This window comes from Sander vitreus, chromosome 7 (genome assembly GCF_031162955.1).
Source record: "Sander vitreus isolate 19-12246 chromosome 7, sanVit1, whole genome shotgun sequence".
Classification (NCBI taxonomy): domain Eukaryota; kingdom Metazoa; phylum Chordata; class Actinopteri; order Perciformes; family Percidae; genus Sander; species Sander vitreus.
The window spans coordinates 33,456,815-33,481,549 of NC_135861.1; the positions used below are offsets into that span (position 1 = coordinate 33,456,815).

The following is a 24,735-nucleotide window of genomic DNA, read 5'->3' on the forward strand; positions in this document are numbered from 1 at the left end:
ACATTGAAGGACATTGCCACTGTTTAAGTTTAACTCATTTTAGCAGGTTTCTGTCCCGTTTTTCCGCTTTTACTTTCCAAGAATTTGCTAAACAAAGACGCCATCTCAGCTTCTTTTCTCCATTTGCTTCCAGGAGTTCCCCCCCCCCCTTCTTTTACAAAAGCAGACCTGTTCTGGTTTAGTCCGGACTGAGAGAGCAAGAGAGAGAGCGAGATGGAGTAGAGATTTAAACAAAATGAGTTGAAAAGAGAAAATTAGAGAGGAGGAAGTATGTTACATATGTTGGTTTTAATCTGTCCAAAAATAGCAAGTGTTAGAATGAAAATTCATCGTTTTACTGAGGGGTTATGTGCTGGGCTATTTCCTGGTCCAGGTCCAGTGGAGAGTCCAGGAAGTTACTGGTTGTAACCAAAAAATAGTCTAGTACATAACCCCCTACTGTAAAAAGGAAAGAGAATAAGCTATTCAAGACCTGGTACTACAAAAATCAATTGCAACCCACCTCAAACCTTTTAGATTTATGAATAAATCAGATTTCTTATTTTATTATTTGAACTTTAATCCAGTTTAGAGTTTCTCCTCCCAAATCCTCAAAGACTTAATTTACTAGTAAGCATTAGGACAAATCACAAAAGAAACTACCAACCATTCAAATATAAGTATATTACAGATGAATGTTTGGATAATCTCAATGAATAGATGAATGCTCAGCTGGTGGGCTTGTCAGCTCTGTTTATCTGTGTTTTTACCCCCACATTTCCTGAACCATTTCCTGAAACTGTAAGTTGTAATTTGATGACAGCTGGCTCCAACTTGTTCAACGGATTATTAACGTGTGCCTCTGAGGCAGGCAGTCATTTAAAGAACTCGTCCAGATATAGTTTTATTGGATGTTCTTTCACATTGTTTTCTCTCTCGCTGATTTAAATATACATCATTTCCTTTAAACAAAGATGATCTAAGTAAGAACGGATACAGCTCAGTTTGTGGCAGGGACTTGCAGCCTGTGACCTGCAACCAAATAACAAGTTTTGTTTGATATGCAGTCATAATGTACCTCAGTCTCTCAGTCCAAACGCTGCTAGAAGCAGACTTGTACCTGGAGCCCACCAGAGCAGCATATGTCTGTGTTCCGGGACTTTCTCTCTGCAGCTTTGTTGTTCACTGGGTTGCCATTGGTTGGATTTCATTCATTTAAATCAATCAAAATAAGATTTCGATTTGATTTGGACTATTAAAATCAAATTCAGAATCAGTGTTTCCCCCAGAATTTTTTGGACCTCCACAAGATATTCAGTTTCCTGTCCCAGAGGAGAGAAGACACTAGAACGTTTTCATATTTAATAAGCTGACATCAGGAGAACCTTTACTTGTATTAGTCTCTCTCTCATCTCTCTCTCCCCTCATTCCTTTCTCACTCTCGACCATCTTGAGCACACACTTTCTGCACAAGTTCACCAAGTTCATTTATAACAGGGCAGATTTGGCATCGTGAACACACTCACACACCACATGCTTTCCCTGTTTTACGATGTTAAACAATCACAAACAGCCTCAGATAAGCGTAGCTGTGACTTTCCTTCAAAAGTCAGCGCAATCTCACAAATGTCCATCTGTTCCACAGCTGCTCCGTCTCTCTCCCCTTTGTCTCTTTTGCACCAAATCGCCATTATTTGTAAAATGCACAAGACTAAAATCCCACTTTATCATACACATTATTTAAATGATACTTAATACATATAATGGAAACCTGTTTTAGATAAGATTTATAGTAATATCATTTAATCTGTGTCTTCAGTTAAGTTTGCATAGCTTAGCATAGAGACTGACAGCTGATAAACTGCTATCTTAGTTCAATTCAAAGTGAGAAAAAACTATTCTTATTTGCATGTTCTAACTTATTCATTTAACACCGAGGCATTGTGGTTTTAGCAGCACACCGGAACAGATTTATGTAAATAAAAATCTTTTTAAAGTAGTAAAGTGTTAATGCAACAGTAGGTGTTGATCATCCCCCTATGTTCCCAGGGTATGTGGCTCTCTAGATATAAACTAACACTGTAAGAGTTTGGGAAGGGCATCACAGTTCAAATTGCAAAAGAATGAAGGGAGATTCATTTGAAATGCAGGTTGAATAGTAAAAATCTGTTCAGCCACTGTGGAGATATCACTGTCTAAACTCCAGAAAACTCTTGCCCATACGTTTGAGGGTATGTTGAGGAGTATAACTTTCAACATCTTGACCCAGGGAAACATACGTTGACCATTTGACCCAGGTAACAACGTTGGTGAGAACATCAAACCCTTTGAAAGGTCTCTTATCAGTCATACAAAGAGGATATTGCTCTGGGGAACATAGATACACTCCCACTATCATCACTAAGACAGTGTGTCCTTCTTAGGGAAGTCCCATCACAGTATTGGATCGGAGCCGATTTTGGCATTTTTGAACTGATCGGGGATCTGCATTTACCCCATTTACCTTACTCCGAACATTTATATCAGCTTGTAGTGAACGCCGCCTTTAACCACACACGCCCTGCGCCACAAACGCACCGCCAGACTGCCTGGATGCCGCCACTTTAGGACCAAGACTCCAAGATTCCACCAGGAAACCACGCTTCAGCCGACATCGGTAAACACAGAAGAAAATCAAAGATTGGTTATTTATTATTTCTCCTTTATTTAAATGGAACGCAATATGTGTCTTAAGTTTGGTTGTGGTTGTCCAGCAGGGACCTTTGGTTGGGGGGGGGGGGGATCCTAAAGAGAACTGGTTTGGTCTTGAGAGAAAGACTCATTTGCTGCACTAATTTAAATGATCTATTAATCTATTCAGCTTAAGACATGTTTTAGTTACTTTGTTTGTGTTACTGTGTTAACAAAAAAACTAGTACGTAATTATGCAAAAAATCTCACATACCCCCTGCAGCACTCCAAAGTACCCCGTACATGTACCCCCATTTGAGCCAAAGAACCTCCCTGGTTTACCACAACCACATACATAGGGTACATGCACACATACTTAGACACACACAAGTGTAATCTCCCTCGGTGTTACCTTAATAAATTGATATCTGTACATCTTTTGTACTCTGTCTTTTTCCAATCTGTGCGGGCAGAAAGAGGCATTAGGTGGAATCTGTACTTTTTAAGTGGGATGCCGCAAGTTCAAGTCTGAACAAGAGCTATGACACGCACGGTTGCCACCGGAACGCATCCTGCAGGTTCACATGGCGCCTCCTATTCACTTCCAATGAGGTGTGAGCTAAAGCGATGCAGAGATAAACTGTAAGAAAAGCGTTCAAGCTCACCTTTAGGTTACTTGTGCTGACTCACAGATCCATCATGTGCTGTGTTATTCTTGTGCAGTGTTTGTGTTGAGTCAGAGGATTTACCCCAGGTGGACATGCGGGTACTCCTGACATGTTTAAATATATGAACATCGCAGCGTTGATGTTGGTTTTCGGCACCTTTTAAAGCAGCAGAGCTACAACGTGTGACATTAATAGCTCAGGTTCAGCTCAATGTTGCAAAAAGACATTAATGCCCCGGAGCTTTAGCTTTGAAGTCATTTGTCTTATCATCTCTGGTTTCATACCTTTTGTTTGGTCAACAAAAAGACTGATGTTAGTCATGATTCCTTTTATTTTTCACCACTGCTTGCAAGACGTAGCTTGAACAAAATGCTTTGTGTCAGATGTTAATGCGCAGAAACTTAAAACCAGTGGTATCTGTTATCAGTGATGCAGTAACAGTAGACAATATACTAGCTGGTACAATAAGCTGTACAATTTGTGGGTATTGGAATTTCTCCAAGAGGTTTTTTATAAACAAGTGACCCAGTTGAAAAGCCGTCAAAGGCTCCTTGCAGAGCGTTCGTCCATTACCGCTTCGAGGGATGTTCAGCGCCCGCAGCCGTGAAGCTGCAAACATAGCTCAGCGTCGTGCATGTTAGCTGATAGTTTGGGATTATAGAACTATTATAGAACATACCTGAGCAGCCTCTGGTGTTTACCTTTTTATGTTGTGGATTTAATGCATCCTTAGGGCTATTTCACAAACCTAAATAGCTGATTAAACCGCAATTAAATGGCTGATAAAATTGCAAATGTGTTTTCAACAAAGTCAGTGATGGAGGGCCAATATATAAAGTCCTCTATACACGTGTGTTTCTGTTAGGGATGCAACAATACCAAAAATCTAGTAGTCGGTATCGATACCACCAAAAGTACACGATACTCAATACCAAAGTCGAAAAAAATAAAAATAAATAAAATAATACTTAAAATTCACCTACAGCCCCCATCTAAACTACTCCCTAAATTGAAAGAAATGATAACTAATTTAGGTGAATTTGATGAGAATGAACAGATATCTGGATGGAGGAATACCATGACCTCATATCTGTTGACATTTCTGAATGTCTTCCTCCAGCTGCTTAATGAAAGCTTTCACACAAACACACCTACATGTGTCATAAGTCTGAGAACAACATGAGATGTTAACTGTCGGGCTCGGGTCGGGCTCGGTTACTGCTCCGTCGGGCTTGGTTACTGCTCTGTCGGGCTCGGTTACTGCTCTGTCGGGCTCGGGTCGGGCTTGGTTACTGCTCCGTCGGGCTTGGTTACTGCTCTGTCGGGCTCGGTTACTGCTCTGTCGGGCTCGGGTCGGGCTCGGTTACTGCTCTGTCGGGCTCGGGTCGGGCTCGGTTACTGCTCCGTTGGGCTTGGTTACTGCTCTGTCGGGCTCGGGTCGGGCTCGGTTACTGCTCTGTCGGGCTCGGGTCGGGCTCGGTTACTGCTCTGTCGGGCTCGGGTCGGGCTCGGTTACTGCTCCGTCGGGCTCGGTTACTGCTCTGTCGGGCTCGGTTACTGCTCTGTCGGGCTCGCGTCGGGCTTGGTTACTGCTCCGTCGGGCTTGGTTACTGCTCTGTCGGGCTCGGTTACTGCTCCGATGGGCTCGGTTACTGCTCTGTCGGGCTCGGGTCGGGCTCGGTTACTGCTCTGTCGGGGTCGGGCTCGGTTACTGCTCCGTTGGGCTCGGTTACTGCTCTGTCGGGCTCGGGTCGGGCTCGGTTACTGCTCTGTCGGACGCACGTGATCGACACAGATTGTGTTTTTATATTTTATTTTATTGTTATATTTTGCTCTAAATAAAAATAAAGCTTAAATGCACCTTGGGAGTCGTAGTTAACTCTCCACACTCATCGATGAGTCAATCAGTCTGATAATTGAGCAGCTTTACAGTAACAGTCTAACAGGCTGGTTAGATTAAACTCCCTGGCCTTCTCTGTCTTCCTCTCTCCTCAGGCGCCGGTAAACGGAGACATGGCTCCAGCTGAGGGCCTATCAGAGAACGACAGTGGCGTGGAGCTGATCAATGAGAACAGCCCTCTGACCGCGGCTGAACCGCCCTCCCCCTTCAGCCCCAAGCAGAACGGAGATGCCGCCTCACCTCAAGGTACATACACACCTCAACAGTGTACTGTCTCAAACACGTCTTTTATGTCGTCTCTGTACTGCAGCATTTTGTAGTTGTGTTTTAATGCTTCTTAACCCTTTTTATTCTTGGAGGGTTCATTCCACAGGTCCCATAGTTTCCTGTAGGCTGATTTTAAAGAAAGGAACTGATAGTAAGTCATTGGATGCTTTCTGGAAAGGGAAAATGCAATTTAGTACTATTATTGGGAAAATGGAGATGGCAGTTCAGTTCAGTCTCAAATGGGAAACTTGATCTGCAGACAAGAGTGCAAGATAATAAACACATACAAACAACGTACACATAAACAAAAAGATTGTGTTATGAATACCAAACGCAATGAAGTGTAACGTTTTCTATTTTGAAATACATTCTATTGATTAATAAATCATAAATTTCATTGATACTGAATAAACAGTAGTGTGATGGATCGCCCCTACGGCTCGGCATGCATGTGAACAGCAGGTTATGAATCGGTCTCAATTCAATACTGATAGAAGGCAGTGCAGCCTGTAGGAGCTCCGCACCAATCAGCAGCAGCTTCTCGCTGTGCTGCCGGCCCCCAGGGCAGTCCGGTACAGCGTGACTCTGCAAACAGAGCTGTTGGGAACTGAACTGAGTGTACGTGTTTGTCTCAAAGAGTCGGCCTCCATCAATTCCAGCTCCACACATTATTACACGTCAAGAAAACATTCAACCCTTTGACTTTTTGCCTTATTTCCTTTGCTAGTAATGTATACATTGTGCTTCAAAATACTAATACTGCAAAAATATTAGCAATGAAGAGTAACTGTCTTTACAGTACCAAAGTCCATACAAGAATGCAGATTGAGAAAGGCCCTTAGTCTGGATATTTGGGATCACTGACCTGCTGCTTTCTCTGGAATAAACAGATTCCTTTCGCTGAACTTTAGCACTCTAACCCCATATGCATCGTTTCATTTTTAAATCCAACATGCTGCATTACAGAGACAAAACAACAGACTCCTACTGCTTTCTGTCTGTCACGTTAGCTCTTGGAAATATTGGGTTTCTTTTGGCCCATCTGTCCAACCTTCTGTTGAACTCCTGCTGACTCTTCTCAGATGGTAACCAGTGTTCAGGGGGGAGCAGGAAGAGGAGCAGGAAGAGGTCAGAGGAGGAGGAAGCTACCTGGGACTCCTACAGCGAGGTACGAACACAAACATGACAAGCTTGATTTTGGGGAATTTGTGTTCATAAGTCTTTGGGGAAACGTGACATTTAATCCACTGAGTGTGTGTTTTTCTGTTTCCAGGACAAGACTTCAGGAGCATCTCAGCTGAGTTTGAGACAGACGCCTCGACCCAGAACCATCTTCCAGGCCGGTCTGAAGCCACACACACACAACAAACCTCGCCGACAGAGCCGCAAACAGGAGCACAGCATGTTACTGGTGAACACATTTGAATCAACTCATTGTTCTCCTTCCTTATTTGACTCTCTTTCTTCAGGCCTAATTCTGATTTACCAAATATAATGTAGTGTGTGTGTGTGTGTGTGTGTGTGTGTGTGTGTGTGTGTGTGTGTGTGTGTGTGGGTGTCTGTGTTTGTGTGTGTGGGCTTATTTAACTATATTCGTGGGGTCCAAAAAAAAGGAGTCCAGTATACTTGTGGGGTCCTGACAGCTTTGTGGGCCCAAAATGCTGGACCCCCCAAGGTTAAAGGTCTGTTTGAGGGTTAAGACTTGGTTTTAGGTATTAGGGTTAGAATGAGGTTCTGGTTAGGGTGAGGGTAAGGGTTAAGGTTAGGCATTTAGTGGTGATGGTTAAGGTTAGGGTAAGGGGCTAGGGAATGCATTATGTCAGTTAATTCATTATGTCGTTCTGCACAGTTAACATCAGTATAAAGGAGGGATGATGAGATCTAAAAAGATCTTTCTCTCTCTTTTGCTCCCACACAAATATTCATGTGAGTCTAATAACCCTCCCTCTTTATCTCTCTCTCTCTCTCTCTCCTTCAGTGTGGTGGTGCTCCTCGGGTGGCTGTGGCTGTGGCTGTGTCCGGCAGGGTCCCCGAGGCCCCCCGTCTGGAGCTGATGGAACAAGACTCCAAGGACTCGGCCCAAAGCATCAGCACCTCCTCTAGCTCCGAGATCCAGCCCGAGTACAATGTAAGACGTGTGAGAGAGATGTGTGTTTGGGGGAGGAAGGATGGAGGGGAGAGAATCGGATAACAGGACTCGGATCTATCCTTAGGGGCAGATGGAAGAACTTCTAAGAAATGATGGTACAAAGAAACAAAAACTGGATGTCTGCACATGCTGAATGGGTCTCAAAATGTGTTTAAATCAATCCTAATAAATATTGAATTATTCAAACACAACCTCTCAAAAGTACCAGTCAAATGAGGAATTACTAATATGATAAGACATCTTTTTATTCAGTCATGTTAACCCAGCCATGCAGACCTGCAGAATATTCTGACAGTGAGACTCTGTTTTAATGTTTATTATCTTCTGTTTGGTGGAGTTAGTAGAACTTTAGTTCAGCCAGGCCAGAAAGAACTAGTTTCTTTGGGCATCTTCAATATAAACTATTATAAACTCCTAAACCATAAGAAATGTTTTCCTACACTCCTTGAACAAGGGAAGTCTATCAGTATATGCTCGGTCCTATCGGGTTTTCAGCTATGTTACATTTTCCTGCACATTTCATCCAATCTACATCAAACATGGTATTTAACATCCTATATTTGTTTTTCGCTTGACTATACAGTCATCTTACAGAGCCTACAGAAATATATCAGAAATCTACCTTGGAAAAGGGTTATGGATAAGAAAAGAGAGAGAGAGAGAGAGAAAAGTAGGAGAGAACCAGCTGTGTCGAGCATATTTTAAAAGGAGAAGTGGAGGTTTGGCAGCGATAGAAAGAGGAGCAGGGTAACTCCTTTCCCAGACCACAGAGCCTCCTCCACTTGGCCTTGTGTTAGTGCAGATGGCCACACACACACACACACACACACACACACACACACACACACACACACACACACACACAGGTCTGTGTCTTTTGGAATAGTTAGATTCTAGTGTGTGTGTTTGCACGTTCATACAGATCTGCATGTCCTCGTCCTGCATGTCTCATGTCTGCGTGCATGCCGTCTCACAGTACATATATTTTTTGTGTACGGTGATGTGTCCCAGTGTGTTTTCACTCGATCCCAGCAGAACTCAGTGGAGCGTAGTATCCTATCCAGACTCCGTCACAAAGCCTAATGGGTTTTCTCTCTTAAGGCGGACTGAAGGATCACATAGCCTGGGCTTAACTGGGATTTGTTTGCAAGCATAGAAATCCCACCTGCTCATAAACCAGCAGCACACATACATTTCAAGAGAAATACAGATATGGGTCAATGATGGAATGTTCAGGGACATGCGTAAGCTAACAGTAGAAATACAAGAAGCACCTGAACAAATGAGTCAGACTGCAATGGATATTCAGACAAGTGTAGACTGATGTGGTTTATCTGTGATGCTTTATAGATTGGGACATTTATGCTGCCATCCAGTTAGAGTCGGAGTTAGGAATTCCCAGTTAAAACGTCCAACTTTCGACCTCCAAGCGTTCCAGGTGCAGGACGGCAAGCGTCCATAAGCCAAACATGACTTACTGTGACCTTCTTCCTGATACCTGAAGTTGTGTATTGGCCTATAACCGAGCAGCGATCCAATACCAGTCTGTTAAAAATTGATTTTAACAGCTGTTTACTACTTTGCTCTGTCGTAGTACAAATCTCTTGCCGTGACCCAATCCTCTTCTCCATCCAGGACAACAAAGGTTTTGGCATCGGCGAGCTGGTGTGGGGAAAAATCAAGGGCTTCTCCTGGTGGCCCGGCATCGTGGTGACATGGCGCGCCACCGGCAAACGCCAGGCCAGCCACGGCATGAGGTGGCTGCAGTGGTTCGGAGATGGCAAGTTCTCTGAGGTGAGGAAGGAAGAAGAACAAACAGACGGGCTGAAAGAGGGAGGGAGAGGGAGTGTACATGTCATGCTTTGTTTGATGCCACGGGGTTTTCTCGCTCCAGGTTTCTGCAGACAAACTGGACTCCATCACCGCCTTCCCCAAGTTCTTCAGCCAGGCTTCGTACACCAAGCTGGCGTCGTACCGCAGGGCCATCTTCCAAGCACTGGAGGTAAGCACTGTGAGCTAATGGCTTCACATTGGACTCTAAAGATTCAACTTTAAACATCCTGGCTATTCTCTAACCATGTCCTCTGTATGTATATGTAGCTACATACCTCTGAGACATTCTACCTTAGTTAGTAACAAGCTGTAATGTTACCCTACAGGACTAATGTTCAGCAGCAGTTAGTAACAAGCTGTAATGTTACCCTACAGGACTAATGTTCAGCAGCAGTTAGTAACAAGCTGTAATGTTACCCTACAGGACTAATGTTCAGCAGCAGTTAGTAACAAGCTGTAATGTTACCCTACAGGACTAATGTTCAGCAGCAGTTAGAGTCACTAAAAGTTCTGTTGTTGCTGCTGACAGACTCAGATTATTATTCTAAGTGTGTGACAACATTATGGGATGGATCCCTACAGAGATAGACCTTTTAGTTAAAGAGTAAGATCCCTTTAGTTTAACATGAAACAGCCCGAAATTACCATCACCAAACTACACCAGACTCCATGTAAATAATCACTACTTGTTGCTTACAAATGAATGCATTAGTAATGATGATTGAATAATATAATATATAGTAATATAACACTATAGGACATTCTGCTGCATACTTTGAATACTTCCGTACTTTTACATAAGTACCACTTTAATATATGCAGGACTTTTACTTGTAATGGCGTATTTTCACAGTACATGATCTGGATACCTAGTTTCATCTAAAACTTTGTCCCACATTGTGTCACGTCTTCATTACAGATGGCCAGCATCCGGGCGGAGAAGAAGTTTCCTCCCTGTGAGTCCGACAATCTAGAGGACCAGGTCAAGCCCATGCTGGACTGGGCCAATGGGGGCTTCCTGCCCAAAGGAGAGGAGGGACTCAAACCTACGCACACCGCCGGTGAGCAAAGCAGCAGTCTTATATAACATACATGTTCATGATAAAATACATGACAATGCAGATTTGGGTGCCTCATTTCGCTGCCCTCTGGTTAGGGCCATCAAACCTGCTCTGTATTCTTCTGCAGGGATGAGAACATAGATGCGAACTGCCAGCAATACGTGTTTTTCTTTTAATAAGCATGGAACATTGAACAGTCAAACAGAACATTTATCACAACAGCTAAAGTAATAATAATAAAAAATAATTCCAATAAAAAATATCAGTATGTAAACTGAAATGTGTGATCTGCCTCAGTTCCATAGCAGCATCTACATATGGCACCTTCTACCATCATGTTAAATAAAGTTATACAAAATAAATGAAAAATCAACTGAAAACGGACATTTCTGTAAAAAATCTGTGATATGTAACATTATTCCAGCCTTTATCTTATGAAAAAAAACTAACTATAATAATTAAAAGAGGAATTAAAAATGTTAAACCAAATGTTACACCAAACATTCAACTGAATAATTCACATTCGATTCATCGCGGTCTTCACGATTAGCTAATGGCATTCTTTCAAATCTGGATTTGGATTTGAGAAGGATTCATGGTTCAGCCCTACCTCTGGTGCTCCGGATCAGACCTTAAAGGCAACAGAAGCATCGCTGCAGCTGACGCTAGTTAACACGACATATGGCAGCAGGTAATGGTAGCCCACCGTTAGCTAGTAGCTGGCGTCGGAGAAACAAGACGATGGGACTTAATGGTGAAACTCAAGCTGTTGTTGTAAAGTTCCCTTCTGTTAGGCTCTCGTATTTTGAGCCAGAACTCAGAGACACAGACACAGAGGAGCAGTTAAAGTGTTTATTAGAACAAACTTGGAACATGCTGCTGACCCATGACACCTTCAGCTATCTAGTGGTCTTTCGTTGTTTAGCAGCAATTGACTGGTGAAAGAAGTTATTGTTATTACATTTTAAATAAATAATTTAGATTTAAACCATATGGCCGTAGCAATAAACAAGCCTTAATTAATGTCACTGACTGTCGTTTTGTGCTCTTTTTTTAGAAGAATCAGTTCAGGCACCGTTAAAAGTATCGTTTTAGCACCAGTATTGGAAAAAAATACAACGGATACCCAACCTTACTCATATACTGTTCATCCTTCAGCAAGGATCCAGAATCAAGTCAGCGTGGCCGGGTTGGTTCAGCGGGTAGAGCAGGCGCACATACACTGAGAGGTTTATACCTCGACGCAGAGGTCCAGGGTTTGAATCCGACCTGTGATGATTTCCTGCATGTCTTCTCTCTCTCTCTCTTCCTCACCTAGCTGTCCTGTCAAATAAAGGCAGTAAAGCCCCAAAAATAATCTTTATCTTAGTGTGTGCTTGTTTCTCCCTGCAGACAGTAACCCTTTGGACCACCAGGTCCTGGATGTGTCCCTGCCAGAGTATTTCCCCAGCGCCAAACGGCCCAAAGTCAGCCTCTGCAAGAGCAAGGCCGCCCCCGAGGAGTCCTACAGCAGAGGTACCTATACCCATCTCACAATGCTGCATTTAGCATATCATATATGGAAACATGGTCTCTGAGTTTGTTTTTATCATGTGGTATGTGATCTTTGTGGGTTTTTTTTTCATATTTAATTTTGTGCTAGTAGTAAAATGTCATTTGTCATAGTGTTTTTGCTTCAGTGAGCATCTGACTTGGTCTCAATATGGAGGTATGAAAAGGAACTACAATGATAGAAAAATGAAGTTTGGTATTTGTTTTTAGCTGATGTTTCTTAAGTTATTAATGTTGTTGTATTTGTAGTGTAGTATAGAAGAGGGCATTCATTTGAGTTTGTGTTTGAATGCTTTTTCACGTTGTCCTTCTTTTCCTCTCAGAACAAATGGTGAATGAAGTTCTGAAGAATAAAAGAAGTATAGAAGGTAAAGACTCTTTCACGTTGGCTGTTCTGTGGGACTGAATATTTGAAGTAGGCTGTCAAAATGAAGGCGATAACAACGAGTTAATGCAAATTCCTTTTAACGGCACTATTTGTTTTGACCCGCAGCTCCCTAGTTGGTGGAATGAGCTAGTGTGTAGTTTCTGTCGCCCCCATGAAGATCTCTAAGCAATGACAACAACACGTCCACATGATACAAGTGTCATTTCACTTGTCATTCACTTTTTCTACCTTTGATTGATTTTGTGTGTGTGTGTGTGTGTGTGTGTGTGTGTGTGTGTGTTTTGGCAGAGTTCTGTCTCTCTTGTGGAAAGATGAGAGCAGCAACCTTTCACCCGCTGTTTGAAGGAGGCCTGTGCCAAACATGCAAGGTAGAGCAAAAACAAAAAACTTTTTTTTTATTTGTCAGAATCAGCAGCTCGCCTCATTGAATTATTAAGTGTTATGTTTTCATGAGTTCCTGAAGGTGGCGCTTTCAGCCCATGTAGGTAATCTTGGCACATATGTTGAAGCACTCAGGTGTTACCAGTAGAAGTGATAATGGCTTCGTTTCCAGGGCTCTGGTAACAGGACACTTACTGTAAATAAAATACAGACATCTGTGAGGTTTCTCGCTTTAACAGGCAAGGCTCGTACAAAGTCTTGAAAGTTTGGAAAATGCATTCATTTGAACCATTACATTTTGAAGGTCAGGAATATGCTTGAATTTGGGCGCCAGGATATCTCAGTTGGTAGTGCGGGGGCGCCCATATGTAGAGGTTTACTCCTCGATGCAGCGGGCCTGGGTATGACTCTGACCTGCTGCCCTTTGCTGCATGTCCTTCCTCCTCTCCCTCCCCTTTCATGTGTTCTGCTGTCCTGTCACAATAAAGGCTGAAAATGGAATATGCTTGAATTTGAATATTACAATATAATAAATTGCTTGACTTTAAAAAGAAGAAAGGTCCAAAGCAGGTATAAATAGAGCAGGTGAAGATGGAAGGATGTTTGTGTTGCTTTGCTGGTTTGTTACTCAGCTCTATTTTAACGTACTAACAATTTCAATATGAAATAGTCATCTAAATAACAGCTTTTTAACTTGGACCTGTATTCTTCATCTTAATGATGTAAATGACAAAATCCTTAGATGTGATGATACAGGCTTCAAGAGTCTTGATATGTTTGGTTTAGGTACCTGGAAAGTGCTTGAATTTTACTCTTTAAAAGCTATACGAACCCTGAAGAAGTCAAAATGTCCTAAAAGACTTCTAACCACATTGAGCATGTGATAGTTGCACCTGAACATGTAAAAGAAACGTGTCATGATCCCTGAGTTTATACAAATTGTGATGTTGTACTTTAGCAGAGTGACAATAAAACCTCCATCTGTAAATCAAAATGTGTATACTTGATTTTAACAGCCTACATGTAGTCATTATGTCTGGGCTGTTAATCAGTATCTTATTTCTGTGTGTGTGTGTGTGTGTGTGTGTTCAGGACGTGTACCTGGAGATGTCCTACATGTACGACGATGACGGTTACCAGTCCTACTGCACCGTCTGCTGCGGAGGTCGAGAGGTTCTGCTCTGCGGCAACGCCAACTGCTGCAGGTCCGACACACACACAGACACACACACACACACACACACACACACACACACACAAAGAAACAGTACTTACAACACATGAACTCCTCCTCCACTGATGTGTTTCTCTGTCCGTTCACCACCTCCTCTCGTCCCTCCAGGTGTTTCTGCGTGGACTGTCTGGACATCCTGGTCGATCCCGGGGCGTCTAACAACGCTCGCCATCTGGACCCGTGGCGATGCTACATGTGCCAGCCGCTGCTGCAGTACGGCGTCCTGAAACAACGGCATGACTGGAGCCTTAAGCTGCAGGAGTTCTTTGCCAACGACAACGGACAGGAGTTTGTGAGTCACTTTGTATTTTTGTAGAAGATTTGGCAAAAGATTAATGATCTGTGTGGACTATCTGGATATTAGTATCCCCCAGTATTGTTGTACTGTAGTGTCACAAGCCAAAAAGGTTGGAAACCTGCTACAAATCTTATTCTATAATAGAACATATATTCTATAATATATAATGTATATTCTTTGTGCCACAGCGAATGAAAATGAAATACAGTTGGGTTTCAGTCGTAAATCTGTTGTGACCAAAAGGGTAAAAGCCAGAACAAGCTGGGGAAGGTCGCACCAGCAGCATACAGGAAGTCAACTAAATAAAAACAACGACCTGAACAACCAAATCCAGCACAGGAACCCTGCAGAAATACTAACTTTGACAGACTATCAGTTTGTAGAAGAGTATGAAAAGAGGTAACCTGACACGCCGGATGGTTTGCTAACACAGAACCATCTGAGAAGTCGTAATTGGAAAAGTAAAAGTACCTGGGGAATAGGGCTGGCACGGGACCAGATCATTTTTAATAATTGCAGAGGTTGTATGTGATCTTAATCCTGTGCCAATCTGCCATATCTGTAATTTGTCGAGTAACATTTCCAACATAAATGCCCTACCTACCAAACACAGAGGTTGTGTGATCATATTAGTCTGTGTACTGTTAGTGTCTGTGATTCTGGATTGTATTAGCTGCGTTGGCAGTTATAAATTGCATTTTTGACAGCGCCTTGACATCATATGTGGGGGATAATGTCAGCAAATGCAAATGAAATACAGACTTTGCTTATCCTGGGTTAATCCGCCACACAAAACACAAGGGGGGGGTGCCTGGTAATACTAGTCCCGTGTGAATAGGACTTACCATGTCCGCCAATGTTTTGAACGAACAGTCGCAGCTGTCACACACTCGCCTAGTAGCTCCTTACCAGACACCGATTGGTTCGGTGAGCTGCTAGTATTTGAAGCCTGACGGATGGGTTTTCGTGTGATATGTGATCCTGCGATTCTCGTGTGATCTTGTGATATCGTGAGAATCCAGCTGACGTGCAAGGTAATGACAAAGCAAATGATAAGTTCATTCCGAGTGCAGACTTTGCGCTGTGATCATTTTTCCAGTTTGAAGGGAATCATTAAAGCAGTCTGTCAGTCTTCCAGCAATATGTCTGACACTGACATCCACCCAAAATAACAAGTTCAACATTTGAAAACAATATCTTTTGATCAAAAGCAGACACAATAGATGATCAAGCTGCCCAGATGATGAGATTCAGCCTCCTAGATGCCTGAAATATATTTGTCATAATTTTGTTGCAACTTCTGCTGTATATCTTCCAGGAGACACCAAAGATTTACCCAGCAGTCCCTGCAGAGCAGAGACGACCAATCAGAGTCCTCTCCCTGTTTGACGGCATTGCTACTGGTGAGGACGCATGAGACAGACAGTGATTCATGTTTCATTCCTCCGAAACGCAACAGGTTGTAATTCAAACTGTGTCTGTGCTTCCAGGCTACCTGGTTCTGAGGGACCTGGGTTTTAAGGTGGACCAGTACGTGGCGTCAGAGGTGTGTGAGGACTCCATCTCAGTGGGGGTTGTCAGACATGAAGGAAAGATCCAGTATGTCCATGATGTCAGGAACATTACTAAGAAAAACGTAAGAGAGAAAATGTTTTGAGTGTCAGTAGGGATGTGCATCTGTCCCTTATAAGACGATACATTTTAATATGGAATGAGTCATGGCGATTCGATTCAATGTTTAATCGATTTAATCTCAATGTTTAATCTCGTTGAGATACAATTCACTTTGATAGATATAGTTAATATATGCTTAATGTTAACACATTCATGTTCCATTATACATTTATAAAAGCCAATTCTATAAAAAAAACATTGTGTACCTTCATATAAATATATATTTCATAAAAGGGAGCAGGGAATAGCAAAGCTAGGACATGCTAATAGTATAACTTTAATTTAATCAGCTAGCTACTTATAACCACATAGCGTACACCTCAGCTCCGTATTAAATCAAACAGCCTCCTTGCTGCTGTAATGTTAAGCCCAGTTCAGACCAAGGATTCGAGACGAGACGAGTTGAAACTGTGCGGTCTGCAGCATTCTGAAACCTGCCGGTTCACACCAATGAGACGAGACGGTGTATCATCTCCATAGCAACGCCTCTTTGCACTTCCGTCCTAACTTCCGACTTTTAGGTCTTTTTTTGTAGCTGGATATATCATTTGTTTCGTCTAAGGTTAGTGATAGTGAGATGCTTGCTACAGTTACATTTCCAGTGATGAATCAGCGAAAGCTCGTTTTATTTCTTTGATTCACAGCTTTGTTCATTTCGACCAGCTGTTTGTAACATAGAAAAAAAATGGATTGTGGATCATTTTATTTCTATAGTTTATAGCTGACTTTACCAGCTGACTTCTCTATCGGCTGTTGAAACAGGAGATGTCTCTTACGTTCTAAAACCAGCCTCTGGAGACTTGACTATATGACTATAGTCTAACTGAACATCTTAGAACATATAAATGTCAATATAAACTAAACACACAAATACATATACATATATGTATATTCATAGCCGTCTACTAACATGTTTATGAACATACATGAAACACAATGTATTCCTCTCACTGCTAACTACTAAAAACAAAACCTAGCAGTCGGCAAGTTTTTTCTGCAAAGTTGAATCAATATAACTCTCAGAAAGAAAGTATTGTAGTAGTGTTTTGTAGCATTATATTAGAACATACACACACACACACACACACACACACACACACACACACACACACACCAAACGGGCTGCCAGCTGCAGTGGCGTGCTTCAGTTCAGTGGACATAGAGCTTTATCCTCCGTAAATCCCCTCAAACACCCTTTCACTTGTTAGTCATGTTGTGTGTGTGTGTGTGTGTGTGTGTGTGTGTGTGTGTGTGTGTGTGTGTGGGTGGGTGGGTGTGCTCGCTCCTTTATGACTACTTCTTTCTTTTTCTCCATGTCTTTCATTCCTCTCCTCCCTCATTGTCCTCCTGTAAAAGGACTCTGTTTTGGAAGGGGGTGGGGGGGTACAGAATTTAGATGGCGGGATAAATTAGCAGTCTTGTGTCTGTTGCTGGTTAAATAAATAAATTACATTAGGAGGTGATTCATAAATTTGTCACTCAACAGAAAATGAACCAGCCCCTATTTGGATTATCGAAAAATTGTTTAGGTCATTTTTTAGGTTAAAATGCCCCAATATCATTTTGGTTTGAGCTTTATTAATATCAATTATTGCAGTTTTTAATGATATTGAACTGAAGTTGGATGGACAAACAAGTAATCTGGGCATTTTGTAATATTTTCAGACATGTTATGGCCCAAACAAATGATTGATTAGTCTTTAGAATAATCAACTGATGGATTAATGAAAATAATAGCAGACCTAAATGCCATTTGTACGTTACTTCTTACTGTACTTTACACCTTCACTGAAGTCAAATTTAGGAAACACTCATTTTATATCCTTTTTATATGCTGATAGTCGTTATTACTCTTGTTGGAATTTGACTTTGATTTGGTGCATAACAATAAACTGTGCAAAGTATAAAAAACAATATAAAGAAAAAAATAAGATTTACAATAGAATATGTAAAAAGAATATCTGTTTTTAAAGTCTTTGTTTTGAATGTGTACAGTTGTGCAGGAAATCATGGTCCAGGGGATGAAAAAGTACAAAAATATGTGCAAACATACAAGTATTAGATGATAATTGGTACTAAAATCTCAGCTTTGTAAGTACAGTTGCAGAGGAGACATGAACAATAGGAAAATCTAAACTTTAGGACCAGTGTGGTTCTGTTGTTCTGCTGTCCCTCCCTCAGTCTAACACTTGGTGGTGCTGTTGTCTCTCTCAGCTTCTGGATTGGGGTCCATTTGATCTGGTGATAGGAGGAAGTCCCTGCAACGACCTGTCAATCGTCAACCCTGCCAGAAAAGGGCTCTATGGTAGGTAGCTGCCAGAGGAAGTCCTGTCAGAGGCTGCGTTTGTAATTCTAAGCTAGAGGGGACTCCACAGATAAATTATACGGCATATCATTACATTCCTTTTCACAGTCAAACTTAGAGGCTGTTTTCAAAGGGCATTAACATGTGTCCTAAGTGATCCGATCACAAGTGGACAGCTGTAGCTGTGTGTGTTTTCAGCTGTCTGTAGAATGTGCCTTCAAATGCGTCCTGAGTGACCACTTCTGATCGGATCTCACTTCCCTGCTCTATATGCAAATAAACACATTCATCATTCCCGTTTGCATAGACGCTGGCTGTGTGTGAGCGTGTTTATAAATGTAAGTTGTTACTCTCACATAAATCATACATTAGGAGCGTGCGATGACTTGAAAAAGCGTCTGTGACCGGTGGTGGGTCCTATGCAGGAGAGAAAGACGTTTTTAAAGTGTGTTCAGCTCTTAGTACGTTTGTAGCTTCTAACTGAATCTCTCTGGGCTGAAGTTTTTTAATTTTTTATTATATCTACTTTATTTTATGTTTCACGTTCGTTGTAGGAGTCATGCTATGTTACTACTGATGAAGACCCAACATTTTCTAATTTTGCCGCTTCATAATAAAATCATTTAAATAACAAAATAAGGGGGGGACTTTTATTGTGAAGATTTTATAGTGAATGAAACCGTTTGACCTTTGTCCGTAGCAAGCAGCGCTGTGGAGCTCTGGCAATGCGATACTAATGATTAACAAAAGGATACATATCTGTAGGAATACTTCATATTGGTGAATTCGGGGATGTTACTAAAAATAACGTTACTGTATTCTGGCGGCTGCCTTTTCCAGTCAACAGTGCTGCAGAGAGCAGCACAGTAACAAAAAGGCCGATAATCACTAACAGTATATGATAATAACATCCAAAACACACAATTTACTCTGCGTGGTTTCTGTGACATGAGAAAGGCTTTGAACGATTGCGTAGTTCCGCTCACAGGTGAGAAGGCGGTCCCTAATGTGGTCCAGGACACATTCCCGTTCTCACTGCTATTAGAATGTGGACACATTCGGCCCAGACCACCTCCAGATGTGGTTTTTGCGGTCCGATCTCAATGTGTCCTCATAGGGTTTTCACCTTTACCTAGAGCTGTCCACTGGTGATCCCATCACTCAGGACAGATGTTACTGCCTGTTGAGAACGGGGTCTTATTTATTTGCAATACTGTTTACACAAATGTTTTTATTATATAATTATATTTCTTCATTCATATTTTATTTGTTTATATTTTTATTTTAGATTCAGATTTGCTTTTCCTTGTGTGTTTTGTGTTTTGATTTATTGAACATTGTTGGAGGTGCCTGAGGCCTCAGAACAACTACTTCTGTTATATAATAATACAGAACCTTCAACGCTGATGCATATTTATTAATACTTGTTCTGGTAAATCACTCTTCCAAGTCCTTTCATTCTATTATTATTAGTCAAGGTGAAGACTTTTAAACAAAACAAAAAGTTGAGGATTTAGTATTTCATCTTTTCAACGTGTAAACCCCAGTATTGAGACATCCAGTCTGTACTGATGTTTTCTGACGGTGCTTTGTTGTTTCCAGAAGGAACAGGTAGGCTGTTCTTTGAGTTTTACCGTCTGCTGAGCGAGGCCAAGCCCAAAGAAGGAGAGGACCGGCCGTTTTTCTGGATGTTCGAGAATGTGGTTGCCATGGGCGTCAATGACAAGAGGGACATCTCCCGATTCCTGGAGGTGAGTTACATGGACTGTTAAGCTGCAAATACCAAAAACATGAAGCAGAGATATCTATTACCATAGAAAAGTCTTTCATTTTATTCATGTGTAGCAGAACACGTAGTTCAAGACATCAACCTGATGCCCAATTTAGATTGAACTGAATTTAAAAAGTGCCTTTGAATCATTTTAAGTGTTGTATGTTAATGATGACCATGAGTTTTTTTGGCAGTGTAACCCTGTGATGATCGATGCTATCGAGGTCTCTGCTGCTCACCGAGCCCGGTACTTCTGGGGAAATCTGCCTGGCATGAACAGGTACGAAAAACAACTCATCATCTCAAGTAGTTTCCTCATATGAACTCTGCACAATATTTCCCTTTCTCACATGTAGCACACAACACAAGATTGTCCAAATCAGATGCGTTCTTACTAACTGGAAATACTCCTTTAGGAGTAGGCCAGAGGTGGTGCTAGGTAGAGTGTGCAGGAGGCAGGACAGGACATGACGCGGATTAGCCCGTGATCACGTAGGCGGTTCATCATTTGGTCATAACCAATTAGTCTTTTGCCGTTCCTTGGATTTGTCTGATGATTTTGGTGTCAGGCCTTACCCGAAAGAAGTCCCTGAATCTCGCTGTCTCTCCAGTTAGACATTTTTGTTAGCGTATTCGTGTATTGACCCTTTGCAAACATGTCACATGACCACGTGACGGCGCCATGACTGACGGCGGAAGCACAGGCTAAACAGTAGTAGAGGAGTGGAAAGTTTCATAGTTTCAATCAGTTTGAAATACATAACACTAAATAAACTGTATTTATGGCTTTATGGCTTCTTCTATTGAACAACAAGTTTTCGTGCTGTTATCAGTCGAGGTAGGGCATCTGGTAGGTGCTTGCAAAGAGCAGTATTTGGAGAAGTTGGAGATAGCAGGACCCTTAATTCGTTCTCCCTCCGTTTTCACGGACCTCATTGATTGACTGATGTGTACCACTATGTGGTAAACGGGGTATCCCCATATACTGGTGCTGATGTGTACCACTATGTGGTAAACGGGGTATCCCCATATGCTGGTGCTGATGTGTACCACTATGTGGTAAACGGGGTATCCCCATATACTGGTGCTGATGTGTACCACTATGTGGTAAACGAGGTATCCCCATATGCTGGTGCTGATGTGTACCACTATGTGGTAAACGAGGGTATCCCCCATATACTGGTGCTGATGTGTACCACTATGTGGTAAAGCGGGTATCCCCATATACTGGTGCTGATGTGTACCACTATGTGGTAGCGAGGGTATCCCCATATACTGGTGCTGATGTGTACCACTATGTGGTAAACGAGGTATCCCCATATACTGGTGCTGATCTGTACCACTATGTGGTAAACGGGGTACCCCCATATACTGGTGCTGTTGTGTACCACTATGTGGTAAACGAGGTATCCCCATATGCTGGTGCTGATGTGTACCACTATGTGGTAAACGAGGTATCCCCATATACTGGTGCTGATGTGTACCACTATGTGGTAAACGAGGTATCCCCATATACTGGTGCTGATGTGTACCACTATATGGTAAACGGGGTACCCCCATATACTGGTGCTGATCTGTACCACTATATGGTAAACAGGGTATCCCCATATACTGGTGCTGGTCTGTACCACTATATGGTAAACAGGGTATCCCCATATACTGGTGCTGGTCTGTACCACTATATGGTAAACAGGGTATCCCCATATACTGGTGCTGATCTCAAAGCTTTAAAAGTCTGGATGCTTCCCAGTTCTTTGTAGTTGGCTGGGTTACAGGTACGCAATGCTACGCTAACGGCGGGGGGAGGTACCTCATAATGGTACAGATAAGACATCAATCTAGGGTTTATTTTGTATTAACATCTATTCTTTACTTAAGTAAAGATTTATATAACACGTAGCCCATGTTTTTAGAGGACATGGTCGGTCGTGGCTACCCACATACCGTTGTTCACTGGGTGTGCCAATGCAACTTTATAGCTAATTAATGACTGCACTTCCCAGAGCTGGGATGTGTTCAGGCATCCATTAGCTAGGAAGTTGCATAAAATAACGGAGTGTATATGATCAGTAGTAACCACACATAATTGTAACATCTAGCCATCTTCTTATCTGTGATTATATTCGCTGTGTAGCCTATGTTTAGATTTGACCGGTCGATCCGCAGATCCGCATTTAACTTGTTTTTGAAGCTAGTTTCCGTGCCATGTCATCTTTAATTTAACCGATATTTTTTGTATGTCTGTTAAGTTAAATGATCAAGGGAACGGCTTTCTTTTTTGGATATGTAGCTAGGTCAGTGAATAACCGATGTTAGCTAGTTATGTGGGTCATCATCGGGTTGGATACATCCATGGGTTGGTCCTGTTAGCAGGAACAGCTGGTTAGCACGGCAGCTAGCTGGTTGAGGATAATTTGATTTATCACTCATTTAAAACAGAAAGGCAATACATACACATGCTTGTGTTGGTGAGGATTACTCTGCATGCTTGTGTTAGTGAGGATTACTCTGCATGCTTGTGTTGGTGAGGATTACTCTGCATGCTTGTGTTGGTGAGGATTACTCTGCATGCTTGTGTTGGTGAGGATTACTCTGCATGCTTGTGTTGGGTGAGGATTACCTGCATGCGTTAGTGAGATTACCTGCATGCTTTGAGTGAGGATTACTCTGCATGCTTGTGTTGGTGAGGATTACTCTGCATGCTTGTGTTGGTGAGGATTACTCTGCATGCTTGTGTTGGTGAGGATTACCTGCATGCTTGTGTTGGTGAGGATTACTCTGCATGCTTGTGTTGGTGAGGATTACTCTGCATGCTTGTGTTGGTGAGGATTACTCTGCATGCTTGTGTTGGTGAGGATTACTCTGCATGCTTGTGTTGGTGAGGATTACTCTGCATGCTTGTGTTGGTGAGAATTACTCTGCATGCTTGTGTTAGTGAGGATTACTCTGCATGCTTGTGTTGGTGAGGATTACTCTGCATGCTTGTGTTGGTGAGGATTACTCTGCATGCTTGTGTTGGTGAGGATTACTCTGCATGCTTGTGTTGGTGAGGACACTTTTGAGTCATGATTTCTCAAAAGAAAAAAAACATATTAACTCTGCACATGATGCCTTTTCAGTGGTGTTCAACGTATTACAACAGTATTTAAGGCTAAACTTGTTATTGTAATCTACACAAAAGACCAATTTTATATTTGGTGTGAGTGTTGCCAGCAGCTATATCTATATATATATATATATTAGGGCTGTCAGCGTTAACGCGTTAATCGCGATGCGATTAAGGGCCGGCGCGATACATTTTTTTAAATCGCATTAATCGCATGCCGGCATTTATTAATTTATTTTACACTTCACTGGGCTTTGCGTGGTGCCTAACAGGCTACTATTTTGACCCTTTGCAGCACCGTTACTTATCATCAAGCTGCCACTTCCTCCTAACACATCCTGCTGCTGCAGGCTGCAGGCATGACAGAGAAAGACAGCAGCAATGAAATCCTGAATGAAGCTTTTATTTTCCAAAACTCCCAGACGGCTCGTAGACAGGTTGAAAGCCATATGCACGTTGTGTAAAGCTGAATTAATATATCACCGAAGCACGTCAAGCTGGAGCTACCACCTACGGAGCTAAGCATAGTAGTAGCAGTTAACGTGATGCTACCCGCTAGCAGGCTAAACGGGTGGCAACTAACTGCAGACCTGTCAGCATCGTAGAGGACTCGGGTCTTAAAGACGTACTACGGTTGGCATGTTCTGACCTGTCTCGTTGCCGTCGAGGGGGACAGTAGTTTTCACGGATACACAGCCTGTACGACACGGAGAAAGCAGCCACACTGGAACTGCTGCAAGGTGCTGCAAACGCTGTCTCATTAACCGCTGATCACTGGACGTCAGTGAGGAATCAACATTATTTAGGAGTTACTAAACACTAGATTGACTCTGGTAAGGATAGGGATCTTTAGTTTTTAGTTAGGTACTTGGAGGAATTGTGCAATAATGACAGATTCACACATTTTTCTTTTGTTTACAGTAAATAAATAATTACAAATCTTAAAGTCAAGTTCATAAAGTAACTTTCTTTGCATTCATTTGATTCCCAATCAAGATACACTGGTAACAATTGCTTTCCATTGTTAATATGGACTTAAAAACTGTTCTGAAATGCAATAATAGAATTTTAATCATGTGATAAAATAAGCGATTAATCCCGATTTTAAAAAATGAATCATTTGACAGCCCTAATATATATATATATATGTGTGTGATTCCTGCTCTCTGTTTCAGGCCTCTGTGTGCCTCTGGGATGGACAAGCTGGAGCTGCAGGACTGTCTGGATCACGGCAGAGTTGCAAAGGTTTGATATTTCTACAGAATAAAGTCACTCTTCGTAGTTCTTTACTTGCAAAATGGCTTCTAGGTTGCACTTGCTTGACCGTGTATTTGTTGTTTCGTAGTTCGGGAAGGTGCGCACCATCACTACTCGTTCCAACTCCATCAAACAAGGAAAGGATCAACACTTCCCTGTCCTGATGAATGGAAAGGAGGACATACTGTGGTGCACTGAGCTAGAGAGGTGAGGAGGAAAAACTGTTAAATGAGAATAAAGACA

The 24,735-nt window shown here is 42.1% G+C and overlaps 1 protein-coding gene across 2 annotated transcripts in view; it reads left to right on the forward strand.

Annotated features, from left to right (window-relative positions):
* dnmt3bb.1 (DNA (cytosine-5-)-methyltransferase 3 beta, duplicate b.1) overlaps positions 1-24,735 on the forward strand; it is a 41,808-nt gene that overhangs the window by 13,885 nt on the left and 3,188 nt on the right. For both annotated transcript variants that reach the window (XM_078255981.1, XM_078255980.1), the window contains 19 exons: positions 5,313-5,463; positions 6,567-6,652; positions 6,758-6,895; positions 7,463-7,612; positions 9,269-9,427; positions 9,528-9,635; positions 10,386-10,527; positions 11,920-12,042; positions 12,402-12,446; positions 12,755-12,834; positions 13,940-14,052; positions 14,190-14,373; positions 15,698-15,782; positions 15,870-16,015; positions 18,268-18,358; positions 19,961-20,109; positions 20,324-20,409; positions 24,411-24,480; positions 24,581-24,699. In XM_078255981.1, coding sequence (XP_078112107.1) covers positions 5,313-5,463; positions 6,567-6,652; positions 6,758-6,895; positions 7,463-7,612; positions 9,269-9,427; positions 9,528-9,635; positions 10,386-10,527; positions 11,920-12,042; positions 12,402-12,446; positions 12,755-12,834; positions 13,940-14,052; positions 14,190-14,373; positions 15,698-15,782; positions 15,870-16,015; positions 18,268-18,358; positions 19,961-20,109; positions 20,324-20,409; positions 24,411-24,480; positions 24,581-24,699 — 2,225 coding nt within the window. The remainder of the gene's footprint in view (positions 1-5,312; positions 5,464-6,566; positions 6,653-6,757; positions 6,896-7,462; positions 7,613-9,268; positions 9,428-9,527; positions 9,636-10,385; positions 10,528-11,919; positions 12,043-12,401; positions 12,447-12,754; positions 12,835-13,939; positions 14,053-14,189; positions 14,374-15,697; positions 15,783-15,869; positions 16,016-18,267; positions 18,359-19,960; positions 20,110-20,323; positions 20,410-24,410; positions 24,481-24,580; positions 24,700-24,735) is intronic.